Source organism: Carya illinoinensis, chromosome 7 (genome assembly GCF_018687715.1).
Source record: "Carya illinoinensis cultivar Pawnee chromosome 7, C.illinoinensisPawnee_v1, whole genome shotgun sequence".
Classification (NCBI taxonomy): Eukaryota; Viridiplantae; Streptophyta; class Magnoliopsida; order Fagales; family Juglandaceae; genus Carya; species Carya illinoinensis.
The window spans coordinates 36,980,006-36,996,356 of NC_056758.1; the positions used below are offsets into that span (position 1 = coordinate 36,980,006).

At 33.9% G+C, this 16,351-nt stretch overlaps 2 protein-coding genes across 5 annotated transcripts; both read left to right on the forward strand.

The window, feature by feature from the left end:
- The first annotated feature begins 2,810 nt into the window (after nucleotides 1-2,810).
- LOC122315059 lies at nucleotides 2,811-7,364 on the forward strand. Of its 2 annotated transcripts, XM_043130763.1 has the most exons (10): nucleotides 2,811-3,019; nucleotides 3,887-3,925; nucleotides 4,172-4,330; nucleotides 4,431-4,522; nucleotides 4,621-4,663; nucleotides 4,792-4,848; nucleotides 4,984-5,038; nucleotides 6,120-6,199; nucleotides 6,534-6,851; nucleotides 7,038-7,364. In XM_043130763.1, exons 3-10 carry the CDS (start codon nucleotides 4,193-4,195, stop codon nucleotides 7,167-7,169), a joined length of 915 nt encoding a protein of 304 aa, XP_042986697.1. In that variant the 5' UTR covers nucleotides 2,811-3,019; nucleotides 3,887-3,925; nucleotides 4,172-4,192; the 3' UTR covers nucleotides 7,170-7,364. The 2 variants fall into 2 exon arrangements, with proteins under 2 accessions (XP_042986697.1, XP_042986696.1); XM_043130762.1 differs by lacking the exon at nucleotides 3,887-3,925 and having other exon boundaries at nucleotides 2,812-3,019.
- A 3,241-nt stretch (nucleotides 7,365-10,605) lies between these two features.
- On the forward strand, nucleotides 10,606-12,219 carry LOC122317195 (transcription factor bHLH30-like). 3 transcript variants are annotated; one of them, XM_043134150.1, is made up of 3 exons: nucleotides 10,606-10,789; nucleotides 10,968-11,257; nucleotides 11,418-12,219. In XM_043134150.1, the coding sequence occupies exons 2-3, from the start codon at nucleotides 11,012-11,014 to the stop codon at nucleotides 11,925-11,927; spliced, it is 756 nt and encodes a 251-aa protein (XP_042990084.1). In that variant the 5' UTR covers nucleotides 10,606-10,789; nucleotides 10,968-11,011; the 3' UTR covers nucleotides 11,928-12,219. The 3 variants fall into 3 exon arrangements, with proteins under 3 accessions (XP_042990084.1, XP_042990081.1, XP_042990082.1); XM_043134148.1 differs by having other exon boundaries at nucleotides 10,608-10,887; XM_043134147.1 differs by having other exon boundaries at nucleotides 10,607-11,257.
- The last annotated feature ends 4,132 nt before the right edge of the window (nucleotides 12,220-16,351 follow it).

Consider the following 16,351-nt stretch of genomic DNA (forward strand, 5'->3'; position numbering starts at 1 on the left):
ATTTGAAATGGATTGGGGTGGCTGACAGAACGCGCGTTTTAGGCAATCAGGCAGAGAAAAAATATAAACACTAGAGGAAATGTTCGGTATAGAATTATTTAGAATAGCGAGATAAAATATTAGGTAGTATACCGCCTCATTACCACGTTTACATACAGGCCATATAATTGACACCATCTATATTTGAAGTCCAAGATGTCGAGGTACAATAGTTTTTTTGGCCACTATCCGCTTGATTTGGGGGCGAGGCCACTATATTTTGTATAATTTTGTAATATTAATTTTACATTTAAATTTGAAAAAGTAAAATTATTTATTATATTTTATATAAAAATTTAAAAAAATTGTAATGATGAGTTGAAATGAAATGAGATGAATTTTTTAATTTTATGTAATCAATCCGAGCCTCAGGCATCAAAGTTCACGTATTGCTAGAATACAATATTATTAATATTATTTTTTATTTTAAAATTTAAATTATTTATTATATTTTATAAAAGAATTTAAAACTATTGGAATAATTAAATAAGATAAAATAATTTGTGTAACTAAATGTTAAATATTAGGAGATATTTGGATAGTGAGTTAAGATGATATAATATAAAAGTTGAATAAAATATTATTAGAATATTAATTTTTTAGTATTATTTTTATTTTTAGATTTAAAAAAGTCGAATTGTTTATTGTATTTTATATAAAAGTTTGTAAAAATTGTAATAATTAGATGAAATAAAATAAGATGAGTTGAGATGAGTTTTAAATCCAAACATTCCTGATGCGTTTGGATGTTGAGATGAGTTGAATTTTTTATGAATAATAGTGAATTGAGATGGTGAAATGAGTTTTATAGAAGCTACCTAATATGTGTTTGTACGTTAATATGAGTTTAGATGTATTTCTAAGAAGTTAAAAAATATTATGGATCTCACTTGTAAAAATATGTTGATTTGAAAAATATCGTGGTTTCTACGTGTATAGAGAAGCTAAGTTTAATAATATTTAATAATTTATAAATTATATATTTAAATATTAGACTATTCTTAAATTTGAACTCCACTCAGATAAGCCCAATTCAAATTTAAACTGAGTTGCTTCCATATTCCAAACGGGTTCAGACGTCGAAAACTCCCCCAATTGTGTCTTCGATGAAATCTATTGATCTAGTACAGGTTTTGGAACAAAAGCGTAACTTTACATTTCCTTACTTTTTTTTTTTTTTTTAAAGAAGAAATGTTACATATAGTTATGGAATATGCAAATATCATACAAACATTTTGAAAAAAAAATAGGTTTTATTGTTAAAGCATTATTATTAAAATTATTATTATTTTTTTCATGTGAATTATATATTTATTCATTTTTTTCAAAGTAATTGTATAATATTTGCACACTCATGACTGTAATTATAATTTATCTTTTTTAAGTTGTGAGAAATTCTATTGGATTGGATCTCATTTGATTATACAAATTATCTTATTCCATCTCATTTCATATAATTATTACAATTTTTTCAAACTTAAATATAAAATATAATAAATAATTTAATTTTTTTAAATTAAAAATATATATAATAATATTTTATTTAATTTTCATTTCAACTCATATTATTTAATAAACTAAACGAGGAGATAATACATCCACATCCATTAAAAAAAAAGTATATATAATAATTTTATTTGAAATATAAATTTTAAAATCTAAATTTTATATTGCACACGTATCGAGTTAAGAAGAGAATAACTAATTTTAAATTTATTTTCCTTATAATAATTGATATAATATTCCTCGAGTAAGGCTAGGTACTCTAGTAAAAAGAGAGAACAAAATGGTAGGTACAAGTTTGTATGTATTCTTAAAAAAGTGAATCATATTAAAAAAATAATAGATTTTTTTGTAATTTTAAAGTTGACATTTTTTTAATATATATATTTTTTACAAAAAAATTACGGGCAATTTATGTATTTGTGATTCGTGCTGATCCATATAATTTACTTTTTAACTTATTTAATTTCGTACAACTCGGTATAACTTATATTAAAAAAATCATATTTATAATTATAAAATACGTAAATATTATATAATTAATTAAAAAAATAAATAAATAAGAGATTCATATAAAAAAAACTAATTTTTTAACGACACGCCTTACTTTCTTTTAAAAATATTGTAAAATACATTCCACGACATTATTAAAAAGGAGAGTGTGCAGCCATTTCCTCCCTCGCGATCAAAATTTTGTGAAAGAACTAAGAAGCCGTTCCGTTATGCATATTTTTGCGTTTCCTCGTGAAGTTGTGAGCAAGTTAAGAGTTTAAACAGTTGGTATGTTATTTTAAGGGTTTGGATGTCTGCCATCTTAACTCATTTAATTTTATTATTTTAATTTTTTTATATAAAATATAATAAATAATTTAATTTTTTTAAATATTAAAATAAATTTAATATTAACAAATTATATTATAATAAAATTTTATCTATCTCTAAACAAAATATCTAATTTAAAATGTATAACCAAGCGAGACTAAATATTTAATCAAATACTTTTACTTGTCACTACCAATATGAATTATACAAGCAATTCATCAGATAGAAATTTAAAACAAAATTAGCAAATCCGATTTGAAATTATTCAAAAGCATGTAATATTTAGAACGGATAATTATATCATTTTTCATTTACCATAATCATTAATCCAACGTGAATACATTATAAAATTAATGGATAAAACTAAAAAATATTACCAATTTAATCAACTGGAAAGAACGGTGATTCAATTTCATTTCATTTATATATGATACAAATTTGAATTAGACACGATTTTAAATCGACTGTAAGTCCCACTGACACGCACGGGAACCCGTAAAAGCTGCTGGTTGAGTTTCTTTACTTCCAGACCAAACACTCCGCGCTGCGTGATCGAAGAGAAAACATTCCACTCTGCTAATTGCTTCTTGTTTGTGGCTTTGACGTGCGCCTGAGATTTTTGTGTCTTTCGTCCCTGGTTTCTTCTTGGTAGATTGTAAGTACTTACAGACCCTGCGTTCCTTGTTTGAGTTTTGATTTTGTGCCCGTTTCCCGACTGTTAGAAAGCCGATTTCTTTTTTGGGTCCGCATCGCTTCTGCACTGTTTGGTTGCCGAGATAACGTGGGAAGATAACAGAAAGATGATAGATGCTTTCAATTGCATGGCTTTCGTCGTTGTCCGGGACTTAGAAGACGAAAAGAAATTTTTTTTAAAAAGCGTAATACATCTATTTCGCTTCGTTATGAAAAAGAAGAATGATCCATTTGCATGCATTAATAGATGCACGGTACATTACTAAGTTTTTATGTTTTCCCCCCTTTTTTCCTGGTAAGCAAACCGGGGAAATTCGGCTTCCATTTCTTAGGAGATTAGCACGTTTCTTGCGTAAGTGGGTGCATGCCACTTAGGTGAAACGAGAATGTTGCTTTTTATTGGTTGGTGAAAGCACTGAAAGGCTTCACAATTTCATTTCTGCGAACATTATCGTTTATTTGGGTTATTCAGGGTTTAGATATTAGCAGTACCCGGTCATTGACTCATCGTTCGAGATTCGAGACAGTTAAGTGTCCTTATTGAGGCAATATTTTGCTTTGTGATAACGAGTAGTGTGCTTGGACCATGAAAGTGTCTAGCGAGGGTTAATTTTATGTGAATTGGTGTAGCGAGGCTTTAATTTTAGTAAAGTACTTCAAGAAAAGGTAACCATGATGTATTACCTTATTTCCTGTAACTGGTTTCTGCCATTCTATTTTGTGTGAGTGTGTTTGTGTGTTGGGATGAGTGGGGGAGTTGATTTAAGGTCTTTGGTAGAGTGCTCCGAGTTTTTACTAGCTAAGTTAGCTGGTACTTTTTTTGCCACAGTTAACATGAAAGTGAGAGGTGCGTTCATCAAACTCCCCTGTGAGTATGTATAACTTAATAGTATTGGATCTTCGGTTCTAATAATAGGACTCTACTCAAAACTGGAAACATTGCATATAAATAATCTACTTGTAAAAAAAAAAAATCTATAGGTACCAGCACAATATAAATTTAAGGTTAAGAGTCAAAAAACAAAAATTTATATTTTTTTTAAGGTGCTATTTTATCATCAATGGTTAATGGTAATGTATTGGATCCCCATTTGATGCACTTGTTGATATACAGTCCATATCGTAAAGGCAAACCATGAAAGGCAAATGTCTTAATAGTGGAAAAGGCCAGTTTTGGCAGCAGAGCGGTGCAGAGAAGGTTGTGGCTGATCAGGTCACATGGGGGGATTTGATATGGGTCAGGCTCAATGGTGGCTCCTGGTGGCCTGCACAGGTATTTGAAATGCTATTCTCTTTGGCTTCATCTGGTCTTCGGAACTGGTACACACACCTGTCTACAGAAGTTCATTTTATTTGTACCAAATATTTGGTAGGTTATTGATGAGAACACTATCAGTGAGAGCATTAAACCTGGAAATAAATCAGCAGGGGAAGTTCTGGTTAGGCTCTATGGAAGCTATAAATAGTTAGTGGTTTGACCTTGCTTGACTTTTTTAGTTTTACTTTTTGTTTTTTTGGGTTCTCTCATTAAATAGACTAACATGTCTTGCATCTATGTTGCAGCTTGTACTTTGATCCTGTAAAATCTCAATCTGAGTTTAAACGAGTAAGTGTTTAATGCTGGTTACCCAAATTATGATGCGACCTCCTAGGTTGATTGAGTATTGTAGTTTTGTCCACCTTTTCAAGCATTATTCTTTATATGTGATCACACTGATTCTTTGAGCTCTTCAGATACTTGAGCAGAATAATGGGTGTTATTGGAAAATTTTCAAGGAAGCCCTGGAGCAGGTGACCATTTCTTTTACCCTTTTTTGGGAACCTATGACAGGAGTTATTAGTTTGGTAAAGCTGCTCATCTTAGGTGGTGGATGATCTTAGATGCTTGTCATTGATGTTTTTTCTACCATTTGGGTATGGCTGTAGGATTGTCCTCGCTCAAAATCTGGAAGATCAAAGAGACAAGGATCCAAATCTAAGGGTGAGTTAATCTTGTGGTCATATTCATCGAATCCCCGCCTAACACTCTGCACCATATAAGGCATAATATTTATGAGTCAGACATGAGTCATTTGGAACTTGGGCATTATATAAAAAACCATAAGTTTGTAGTTGCCATAAATTGAAAAACTGCATTATTTTCTATTTGCAAGGTCTTCAGGTATCTATCTTAGTGGATGTGTGGAGATCCTATAATAAATTAATAAATAGTGTCCAAGTTTTTGTGTGCATGTCAATATCTGGTAAACATATATATTTAAATAAGTGGACGTTTGGAGTGGAAAGTCTCTTACCTAGAAATCAGAATTTCTAGACCTCTCAAAATGTAGGGATACTACTTACCTACAAATCGTGAGTAAATTAAATTAGTATATCAAGTCAGCTTGGAGTATTCTTCATCTATTGCCAAAGCCATTGTGTTACTGTTGCATCTTGAAAGAAAAAGTGAACAATAATAGCTCATTGTAATGAATGCATGTGAAGTTTGCCTTACGGAGAAAGAATCTCAAATGGAGAAGTTATGGATATGCTTATCAGTCTATTAGTTTAAAGGAGAGTTTGAAGTTCAGGCCATGGTTTCGTGTGTCACAGCGTTCAGAGGGACTTGAAAAAGTAGGGTTAAAGACACCCTAAGCATTTTCCGTGAGTGTGGAGTTGCTGAATAATAATTAGTTGGTTGGTTTGATGCAGAACAGTGATACCCAAACCAAACATTTTGGTTTTAACTAAGTACTGAACTAACCTACCAGCTGGAATCTGGGAACTGGTTGGTTTGAACCACTTTGATATCCTGAACACTCAATTCTTTACCTTCTGCACATATACAAACTTGAACAAAGATCAATCGCATGCATGGATGCATTAATTTGATACTGTGTCTACATATTTTACTTTTTTTTTTTTGGTGGGGGGGGGGGGGGGGGGGGGAGAAGATGATCCTTGGATCCATGTACATCTTTTATAGGTTTAACCTACGTTCTTTCTGTCAAAGAAGTATAAACTGTATCGTCTTCATTCCAATTATAGATTCTTATACTGGCCATATTTTTTATATTTGGCAGCAAAGGTAATAATTGATGCTTCTAGAGACAAGTTCAATCAAAATGAAGTAAAGGATCAGGACATAGAAGCCTCAAATCATGTAAGTCTAGTTTTGTTCTCTAAGCATCCTATATCTTAAACTGCAACTTTGAAGATTATATCCCCTTGGTTGCGGAGAAGCCGTGCCTGAGGGAGATATCAGGCCTGAAGTGTTAGGAATCTAGAGCACTGAAGGCTTATATTGGTGCCAAAGCTCCAAAACACTTATTCAGAAAAGGAAGGGAAAATGCAACATAGTGCTAAGGAGATTAACTTATTGAGTAATGGAACTTTTGTGAGTTGGTAGCTGCTTTATCTGCCTGCTTCTTTCCTTGTCTTGTGTTTTGGACTTCCATTACTTATGAATGGATAATTGAATGACAATTCGGTGTCAGGTAATTGTTTCTACAAGAAGGCAGCTTCCAACCATTACACCAAAAATGAAGTTGAAGATTGGAAATTCTGAAAAAGCTGAGAAAGAAAAAAATGATGCCTCTAAGCAGGATGGGATAAGAATGAATCTCAAAGCAAATAGGTCAAGCTCTGCAGAGGAAGAAGCAGAAAGTATAGCCCCTAATCAGGATAGGTTGCAAAGGAAACTCAAAAGAGTTAGGTCAAGTGGCGAGGGTAAAAAATCTAATCAAAATGTGGTGCAGAAGAAACTCAAGCTGGATAGTCCGAACCTTGAGCCTACCAGTCAAAGGGCCAAGGAGGTAGCAAGAATGAAAATCTTTTACTTTTTCTCATACATTAAATTTGCCAATGAATTTAGCTTAAACGACGCCTCTCTTGGTAAGATTAGGGTGGAGACTAAAATTGTGGACTCTAGACCTATCAGGTGCATTGCATATTACCATTCAAAGATACTAATTTATTTAAATTTGGGTTATTGTTCTTAGGAAACAACCTTATTCGGGAAGTCTCCAGAACTTAGTGCGCGGAGGGTGAAAGTGATGCAAGGTCTGGGTCTGATTGCTCCTTCTGGGTCACCCTTCTACAGAAGTGGACATGTTTATTTGCAGTTGTGCTAATTGTTGGTACTGATACATTATTCTTGTGCAAAGTCATTAATCTTGTAATGTTCAGTTCAAACCTTGACAAGGTTGTTCACTTCATGCAGTTGTGCTAATTGTTGGTACTGATACATTATTCTTGTGCAAAGTCATTTATCTTGTAATGTACAGTTCAAACCTTGACAAGGTTGTTCACTTCATTTCCTTGCTTAATTTGTGGGCGATACAAGAGCAACGGACATAAACTTACAAAAAGGTAATTTCTCTGGTGGTTGGTTCTGGATTCTTTTAACTTAAGGCATGTGCTTGGTTTACATTTTTACGCTAGAAGATTTAGATGAACATTCTATTGGAAAAGGATTCCTCGATACAGTTAAAAAAAAGGGGTGACCCTGACCAGTCTTCAATAAAAAAAAATTTAGCTTTCGAGGTTCTTCTTATATTGTTTCACACAGGAATCGACATTAAAACCAGGCATCCATACTAGAAATTGAGAAATTCCTGAGCCGTATCTTTGGTTTATAACTTTATACCACTAGCTTCTCTCTCCCGTATCTGTGCTGCGATCTTAAAATAATAAAGAAACAAAACTTAAGAGCCCGATCTACAGCATTATGAGTTGGTTTACTGGGGTAAGATGGAACCAGTGATGAAAAAGTCTTCTCCCCAATGCTTGAAAAAAACATTGACACTGAGGCAGCTTTTAGGGCATGCAATCAGATCATCCATAACTTTTGACACTAGTGCAACAGGATTGTCTTTAAAGGGCCCTTCATTCTACTTTTTACTTGAACCTTTTGTCTCAATCTTTTTTGCCCCTTCTGTCTCTTCCTATTCTGTTGCTGTCTGATCTAACTTAGAAATTTCACTTGGGAATAAAAGACGTTGGGGTCATCTTCTTGAAATGGTCCCGTGCCGTGCCAGTAGTGAGTGGAATATAACAGGTACATCAGAATCTCACTGCCAAAAGGCATGGCCTTCCCTCTCCTTTTATCGAAGGTATAATATAGCAAGATGAGGTAAGATTTTGGAGCATAACAGTTGATGATTTCAACCCATGTTTAGAATATCTTATCCAACAATTCAAATGCAATTAGATATTACTAAAGTGAGGGAGCTTTTAAACTAATAGAGAGAGTTTGTTTTTAGAAAAATATTAATTTGCATGTCAGAACCTAGAAAATGTCATCTTCGTAGCTTATAGGCATAGCCCACAAGTACGAAAACAAAACAAAAAAATTGTCGATTGCTACTGCTTCAACTTTGAGGTCCCCCCACTCTGTACCAATCTGAACTCATATCTGCTCCTGTTGTCTGGTATGCAATGCCATCAGATGTTGATCTCTCTTCCTACAGTATTCTAGATCTGTAATTGCTTCCAACATACTCACATGCACATTCTACAGTATTGTTTTTGGTCTTTGTGGGCAATTCTCTGAATTTTTGTTGGAATGTAGTGGCATATATACACATTCTTGATTCCAAAATTCAGGATTGGAGCAGTGTAGTTTTAGACATTTGCTTGCTTTTATGGGTTGAGCTTAGGAAACTACAAGACAAGGAACAAAAGAATCAGATAAATACTCATGTCCAGATCAGACTTTGCCTCTCCTTTACGAGTTTACTAGACTGAAAGGAGTGAATTTCGATTGGCTTTTGTGTGGTTTGAATAGTGAGATGAGATGATTTTAAATGAAAGTTAAAAATTGAATTGTTTATTAAATTTTATGTAAAAATTAAAAAAAAAATTATAATAATAAGATAAAATAAAATGAAATATTTTCACTGTCCAAACGGGACTAACTGATAGAGTGGATGAGAAGGATAAAAGATGTTTAATGCTAAAACAGACAGGTGCACTTAAGGTAAATTTTTTTTGGGCCTGTGCACTCTTGAAAACTATTGGGGATTTTGTGCTATCAATTGAACACTCCATGCCAAAAAAATAAAAATACTAAAATAGTTTCTGATATTTTAATATTTATTATTGTTTTTATTTTTAATTTTTAGACACATAAATTAATAAATGTTTCATCAAAGTAATTTGAAACCAAGGAAAGTTAAAAAAAGAAAAAGAAAAAAAGTACCAAAAACTGGGGAAAAAAAATGGGACACAGGAGTGAGAATGGGGTGTTCAGCTTCTAAAGTGGGAAAAGGAGGTTGTCGGTTCGTGATCGCTGCTGTCGGTTTTGGAAAATTTGATTCCCTGAAAACAAAAGCTGTCTGCGCCGCCGTAACAAATAATGCTATGCCTTTCGAAAGCAACCTTGCCACGTTTCGCATTGTCAAGCCATGGTTAATATTCTCGATGTAATATCCACTCACGTCCCACTTACGGATCTCTCCCACCACTACTGTTGTTGTAGTAATAGTCTTCGCCACTAATGCTCGTATGACTGACTTATCACCTCTACACCTGCTTTCCGTCACTCCACCAATTCCCATGACTAATCCATTTCTGTCGAATCCACATCTTTATCACAACCAAGGTCCTCACCTTTTTTTATCCTCTTTAATTAACTTATCTATTTATTATTAATAATTCACACAGAATCTATTTTTATAATTTTTTTTATTAAATTACGAAGATATTTTTATTTTATATATTAATTTAAAATATAATTATATAAATAATTATAAAAAGAGTTGATTCATTTGCTCGGCTGATTTGCTGTGATATATTAAATTAAAAAATATTTTTATATTATAAAGTAAATTTATAATTAAACAGCCAACGTACGTACCATTAATATAGAAGTTTTATAATTAAACAGTGTCGGTGATTTTATTTATTTATTTATTCTTTCATTTTTATTAGTGCCGGTGAGTTGCAAGAGACTTGGTATTAGATTAATATTGGCTAACAACTGCATGGGAAGTTAGCGGGGAAAGACAACGAAACATACAGGAAGAACGGTCCATATGCCATCTACCATCAATAGTACTGGAACGCCTGTACCATTTTCAGAAGATGAGAGGCACTTCCGGAGAAATCAAGATAAGCGGATATAAATGCCTCGAAAGTCTTTCTACATCTGCAGTTTTCACAGATTGAAACGCGTCTAAATTACTGATAAGATCGACCAAAACAAACTTGTTTTTATATTTTTCTGTCGAATGCTATATATATAATTTTATTACATATAATCACTTATCCTTTTACATACCATAGTGCATAAGCCACAAAATTGAATTGACTTATAAAATTTTGGGTGGTGCTAGAGATTCTGTCGAGGGATTCTGTTGGAGCTCAACCTTTTTGGCTTTTGAATTTTTTTATTTTTTATTTTTTAAATATTGTTACTTTTAAAAAAATAGAATATTATTAAAAAATGATTTTTAATCAAAATTAAAAGAAGGAAGAAGAAGAAGAAGAAAAAGAAAAAAAAAAAACTAGTAGCTTCCAGTGTGGATTTCCTCTGCCTGACTCATAGTAGTTTGTTTTCCCTTGGTCCGTTTAACGTTCAAGCTTTATTTCTTCTGCCTGACTCATAGTACTCTCCTCGTTTAACGTTTCACTTTTTTTTTAACAGTCAACACTGGTAAGGGATAAAAGGGGTACCGCTGCTCCACCCTTTTATACCCTTCCACGGCTTTATTTACCACTACAGTTAAACCCTCAAAACCTGCATTTTCAGGTTTCCAATTCCTCCACGACTCTCTCTCTCTCTCTCTGGTTTCTCTTCCTTTTCTGTGTTTCTCTCGCTGTCTCCCCGCCTGCTACTCCTACACTTAGGTTTACTTTGAATAACACCATCTTGGTTCTAGCTAGGTCTTCGTTTGTTATCATTCATAAAGTTATTTTTCTTGCTCCAGGGTTTTTTCTTATTTCGCCTAGCCTAGAAGAACAGAACAGAGATATGCTTCCTTTTCAGAGCTACTATGGATCGAGGAGCTTGTTGGAGAAAAATAGTGAACGCGGTCGAGAACAAAACTCGGCGGTCAATACGATGGAGGGCGGGGATTCGATGATGAGCTCTGCGTCGAAGGGGGAAAGGAGATCGGAGGAAGCATGTAAGAGTCACAAGGACGCCGAGAGGAGACGCAGGCAGCGAATCAACGCCCACCTCTCCACCCTACGCTCTCTCCTACCCAACACCACCAAGGTTTTTCTTTTCTTTTTGTTTTTCAATATTCATTCTAAGTTGCCAACTTCCTTTTCCTTTTCCTTTCACGTTCTATTTGCGTCTATTAACCGTTATTTGGATCAGAACGCTAGGGGTATTGACGTTATACTTTGTTGGATGCTTTGTGTTTGCGATACAGACGGATAAGGCCTCATTGCTAGCACAGGTGGTCCATCACGTGAAAGAGCTGAGGAAGCAAGCGGCTGACGTGGGGCGTCAGAGCGGCGACGCGTGTGGGAGTGGATCGGACTCCGATCCCGAGGTTTGGCCGTTCCCGGGCGAGTTCGACGAGGCGACCCTGAGCTACTGTGACGGGGGAAAGAAGGTGATGAAAGCGACACTTTGCTGCGAGGACCGGCCCGGTTTAAACCTCGAGTTGGCCCGGGTGATTCGGTCGGTCCGGGCCAGGGCGGTGCGGGCGGAGATTATGACGGTTGGCGGGCGGACCAAGAGCGTCGTGGTGGTGCAATGGGCTGGGAGTGGTGCAGGTGGAGAGGAGGAAATTGGGGCCTTGAAACGAGCTTTGAAGGCCGTTGTGGAGAATCGAGCTTCGGGTCCTGGGCTGGGTCAAGGGGTCTCACGGAGCAAACGGGCTCGGGTTTATGGTTCGCTTAAGAGTGACGACGAGCTTTTGTTGAGAGGCCTTTGATCAATGTCTTAGATTTGAAAAATGCTCGATTCAGTGGTAAATTACAAATCTAGGGTGGCAGTGCGGGACTATGGGTAAAAGAAGCTGGAAAGAGCATTAGATTATCATGGATTTCTGTTAATGTATCATGGACTGTTAGTTACCTAGGATGATGGATCTTGAAAGTATATTCACTGGGGACTAGTTTAATGTATGGAGAGATGTATTTTTTCAACAACCTTAACTATATGGTAACGCTAGATATATAGTCGTCTTTGATAATGCTAGTTTTGTAACGTGGACTCTTTGATAATGCTAGAAAAAAGTAGGTCTATTATTAAAAAAAATTTGATTTTTTTTGTTGTTGTTGGTGTGTGTGTGTGTAGCGGATTTATGCTGAGACTTGTGTACCTAAATTGCATTTCTCCAACTATATTTCTAGATTGGACAATGCTGCTAGTAGCCTAGTACCGATGGACAACCGATGAAATGAACTGATGCAGTGTAAATGATTTTTTTTTTTTTTTAATTTTTGTTCTTCTCTTCTTTTAATTATATTTTATACAGTTTTAAATATTTTTAAAAAATAATAAAAAATATAAATTCACTAATTTTTATTTAATTAATTATTAAGTAAAATAAAAATAAAATAAAGAAATTTAAACGGTTATTTTTATCGGTCAATTTTATCTATTTGACTAGTATTTTCCTTATAAATTACAGATCTTAAAATCTAATACAGTTATGAATAAGGATAACAAAATTAAAAAGGTGGTGCTACTCCCGCTGGGGTCTTTAGTATAATTTCTATTGTTTTTTTAATTTTATTTTTTTTACATATGTTTTTTTAAAATTTTTAAATATTCCTTTTTAAAAAAAATTACAAAATCCTTAAAATTATTTTCTTAATTATGTAATAAAATAATAATAATAATAATAAATTCTAACGGGAGGTCCAGGAGTCCGGGCGGTGGGATCAGCATTATTCAATTAATTAAAAAGGCCTCTAGCGATTCAGCGAATCCAATTGGGACAATTTCATGGCGGCCAAGATAAATAAAAGAAAACGCTAATTGAGAGGTTTGCTCGATTTCTTTAGTACTTATCGTGACGTCAGAATGAGGGACCCAACCACGGAAAACGACGAAGCTCAATCGAAGAAGGAATAATTATGGGTGTAATTGGATAAGTATGTCTTTGCCTTCCAAGTATTATCTCTCATCGCACAGCATTAAATTATTGTTGTTAGCGATGGCTACTACATGACCACCACGTAACGTCCGTGCCCTGCCTTTCTGGTTTCACGGCCTATTCCTTTCTCTCCAGTGTTTTTTAATTGTCAGTCTGACGATGGTCTTGAGTTTGTACTTTGTAGTAAAACTCTTGAAGTGAAACTCCCTCAAGGGAAAAAAGTGAATCCTTCAACGTTTTAAAAATTGATCGAGAAAAATATTTGGATCGAGTGCATGATGCCCTGCATATATGCATTTCTGATATCTTCTTGACAAGCTTTCTTAAGAAATGATGCATGCACGCAGCCCACTTTAGCTTTTGACCAGCAGTGCAGTCGATAGTACTGCGAGTCTGTGAGAAGGTTTACTTCATTTAACAATACAATCTGATATGAATATGATCCCTAGACTGGTGGGAGTACTACTACTTTCGTTCATATACTTGCTTACGTACACGTCGTCGATAGAAGATCAGATCAGCCAGAAAATATATGTTTGCTCTCCATTCGTATGGAGGATATATATTTTGACATCCTGAATTGTAAGTGAAACGGAAACATGAGCAATTAATATTGAAGATCAAGGGGATGGTGACAGATACAGTACTGTAAAAGATCATCAAGCGTATTGTTGTTGACCTATTTGGTACGAAATCATCGCTTGTTTAATTAGTTGAAGTCTTCCTAAATTTTATTATTTATATTTATATCTTTAATCCTCATTTTCATACATACATATATATATATATTATATATATATATGGGTTGACTCTCGTTAATAAGTGATCCATCTCTTGAAATTTTAACTAATTGGAAGTGTAGAGTTTAAATTCAAGACCTCATAATTAATACAATGTGAAATTATCAATTATCCTAAAAATTTAAATTAAAGAGAATAGATAGATTTTATTATTTATATTTATATCTTAACATTTAGCACTACAATGAACGAGAGATTTAAGTAAATATAATTATTTTATAACTTATTTTGTAATTAATAGGCTATTGTTGTTGCCATTTTATAAAAAAGTTTTGCTACATACAAATTTTGTTTTGCTACGTACAAATTTTGTTTTGCTGACTAAATAAATTATTTAATATTATAAAAAATGATAATTAATCACATTAATAGAGTGTATAATAAATATGTAAAAATAAATGTTAAATTTGTCCTTTTCTCAAATTTTACATAACATGATGTGATTTATTGTTATATGGTAAGGTTTTCTCTTTCTTTTTTCAAAGTATAAGAGCATCCACATTGGTATATGGATATGCATATGCAAAATTAACTCTTTTGCATATCCACTTTGTCATTTCAACAAAACTTCTATATTGGCTTATGCATATTTAAAGCAAAATACTAATAAAATATTATCATTTTAATATATATATATATTTTTTGCCTAATATTAATTTTTTTACCTTGCAATTTACATGTACTGGTTTGTACATGCAATCAGTACCCAGTACATATATAATATCCATTAAAACCGAACCTATCAATGAAATAATATAGACTATGTGCTGCATCCATACCACCCTTTCATGCATCCAAATGTTCAGCATTCTATATATAATAATTTTTTACTAATATCAACTTTATATTACATTTGACTAATATCAACTTCAGAATTTACATGTGACTAATTCTATGTATCAAAATCAACTTAATACAAGTTGCAAAAAGTTGATTTTTATACAAATTCAGCAACCAACAAATTCAGCATATATGAAATTCAGCAACCAGAAAATAACTACACGCCCAGCACCCTCCAGCACCCTCCAGCAGCAACAAAAACAGTCTTGCCATTGGGTCCTCCAGCGGCTCCACCAGCAACAAGCAGCAAGCAATACAACAATATCCCACCAACAACAAAATTCATCCAACAAAATGTTCTCACCCACCACCAACCACCAACAAAACAAAAGGCCTATAAAGAGAGGTACAAAAAAGGGTTTTGTGTTCATAGCAACCAGTAGTATATAAATATCCACAACAATGTCACCAAGGCTGTCTTAAATACACATTCAAAAACTGCACAAAACAAAAAAGACAACTATGTACCACCCTAGGCTTTATTTCTTTGTTCCTCAAGAATTTCCATTTGAAGATTATGGAAATACTCTTGCTGCACAGAATTCATAGACCCAATATCCAATTTCATTATTTTCATATCATTTTTTCTCTTCTTTTCAGCTAATATCATAGATCTTTCTTCTTGAGCCTTAATTTCCATTTCAACATTTTTCTTCTTAATAGCCAATAACTCAGAATTGCGGTTTTCTAGGCTCATTAAGCTTTCTTTTCTCTCTAACATTAGAATCTTTCTATCATCTGTCATTTTCCTTAAGGCCTTACTAAATTCTTTATCTTCTATTTCCTTACTTTTTCTTTTTTTCTCTCTTTCTTTTTCAACATTTTTCCCCGGAGGTCTCTCACACTCCACGGGCACATTTTCCATTGGGTCCCCTAATTGTATTGAGTTTGGAGTACTACTTGAACGTGAGACATTGTCTCTTCTTCTTACGGTCTCCATGTGTGTTTACCATTTTAGTTGGTTCTTTAAAAGATTCCAACAATGATCCAAGGTGAAGTTGGTTTTTTGGGTCTCTCGATACAAAATTTTTGCCTTGTCAATCTACAAAATATAGAAACAATTAGTAGGACAAATATGAAATAATTTTACACAATAACAAAATAAACGATTATACTTTGTCTAGCTCGATTGCACCGCTTGGATGCATTCCTTCAACTTGGGCCATAGAACCACGAAATTTATTGACACATTTTTGAATGGTTGACCACCGATTGGTCAACGATGGTACAGATCGTTCTTTACTGTTAGGTTTTTTTATAAGTGGAGTAGTAATCATAAATTCTACTCCACAATTGTGTGGAGGTTTGGTCAGCCCCCCGTATGGAATCTATACTAACGTTAAGCCAAACTGAAATGAGGAGAGTATCTTCCTCAATAGTAAATGACACCCCCTGCTGGGATTTATGTTTAGGTGCCCTTTTTTCCCGTTGGGGTTGTGTCGCTTGGACATTAACGAAAGCAGCCTCCACAATAGGGTTGTTTATACCACCCTCACCACTTTCCAACAATGTGGTGAAGAAGAGATCCTCATCAATTAAAGTGGTCATCTTTCAACAAAATATTGAGGGACAAAATGTTACTAAAACAGCACATATTACGAAAAACAGGGCCAA

Excerpts from the sequence above, each read along its gene's own strand:
- LOC122315059 (XM_043130763.1), top strand. The coding sequence starts at position 4,193 with ATGAAAGGCAAATGTCTTAATAGTGGAAAAGGCCAGTTTTGGCAGCAG. Across the intron at positions 4,331-4,430 it reads GCTCCTGGTGGCCTGCACAG|GTTATTGATGAGAACACTAT; the intron begins GTATTTGAAATG and ends AATATTTGGTAG. Across the intron at positions 4,523-4,620 it reads CTCTATGGAAGCTATAAATA|CTTGTACTTTGATCCTGTAA; the intron begins GTTAGTGGTTTG and ends TCTATGTTGCAG.
- LOC122317195 (XM_043134150.1), top strand. The coding sequence starts at position 11,012 with ATGCTTCCTTTTCAGAGCTACTATGGATCGAGGAGCTTGTTGGAGAAA. Across the intron at positions 11,258-11,417 it reads TCCTACCCAACACCACCAAG|ACGGATAAGGCCTCATTGCT; the intron begins GTTTTTCTTTTC and ends TTTGCGATACAG.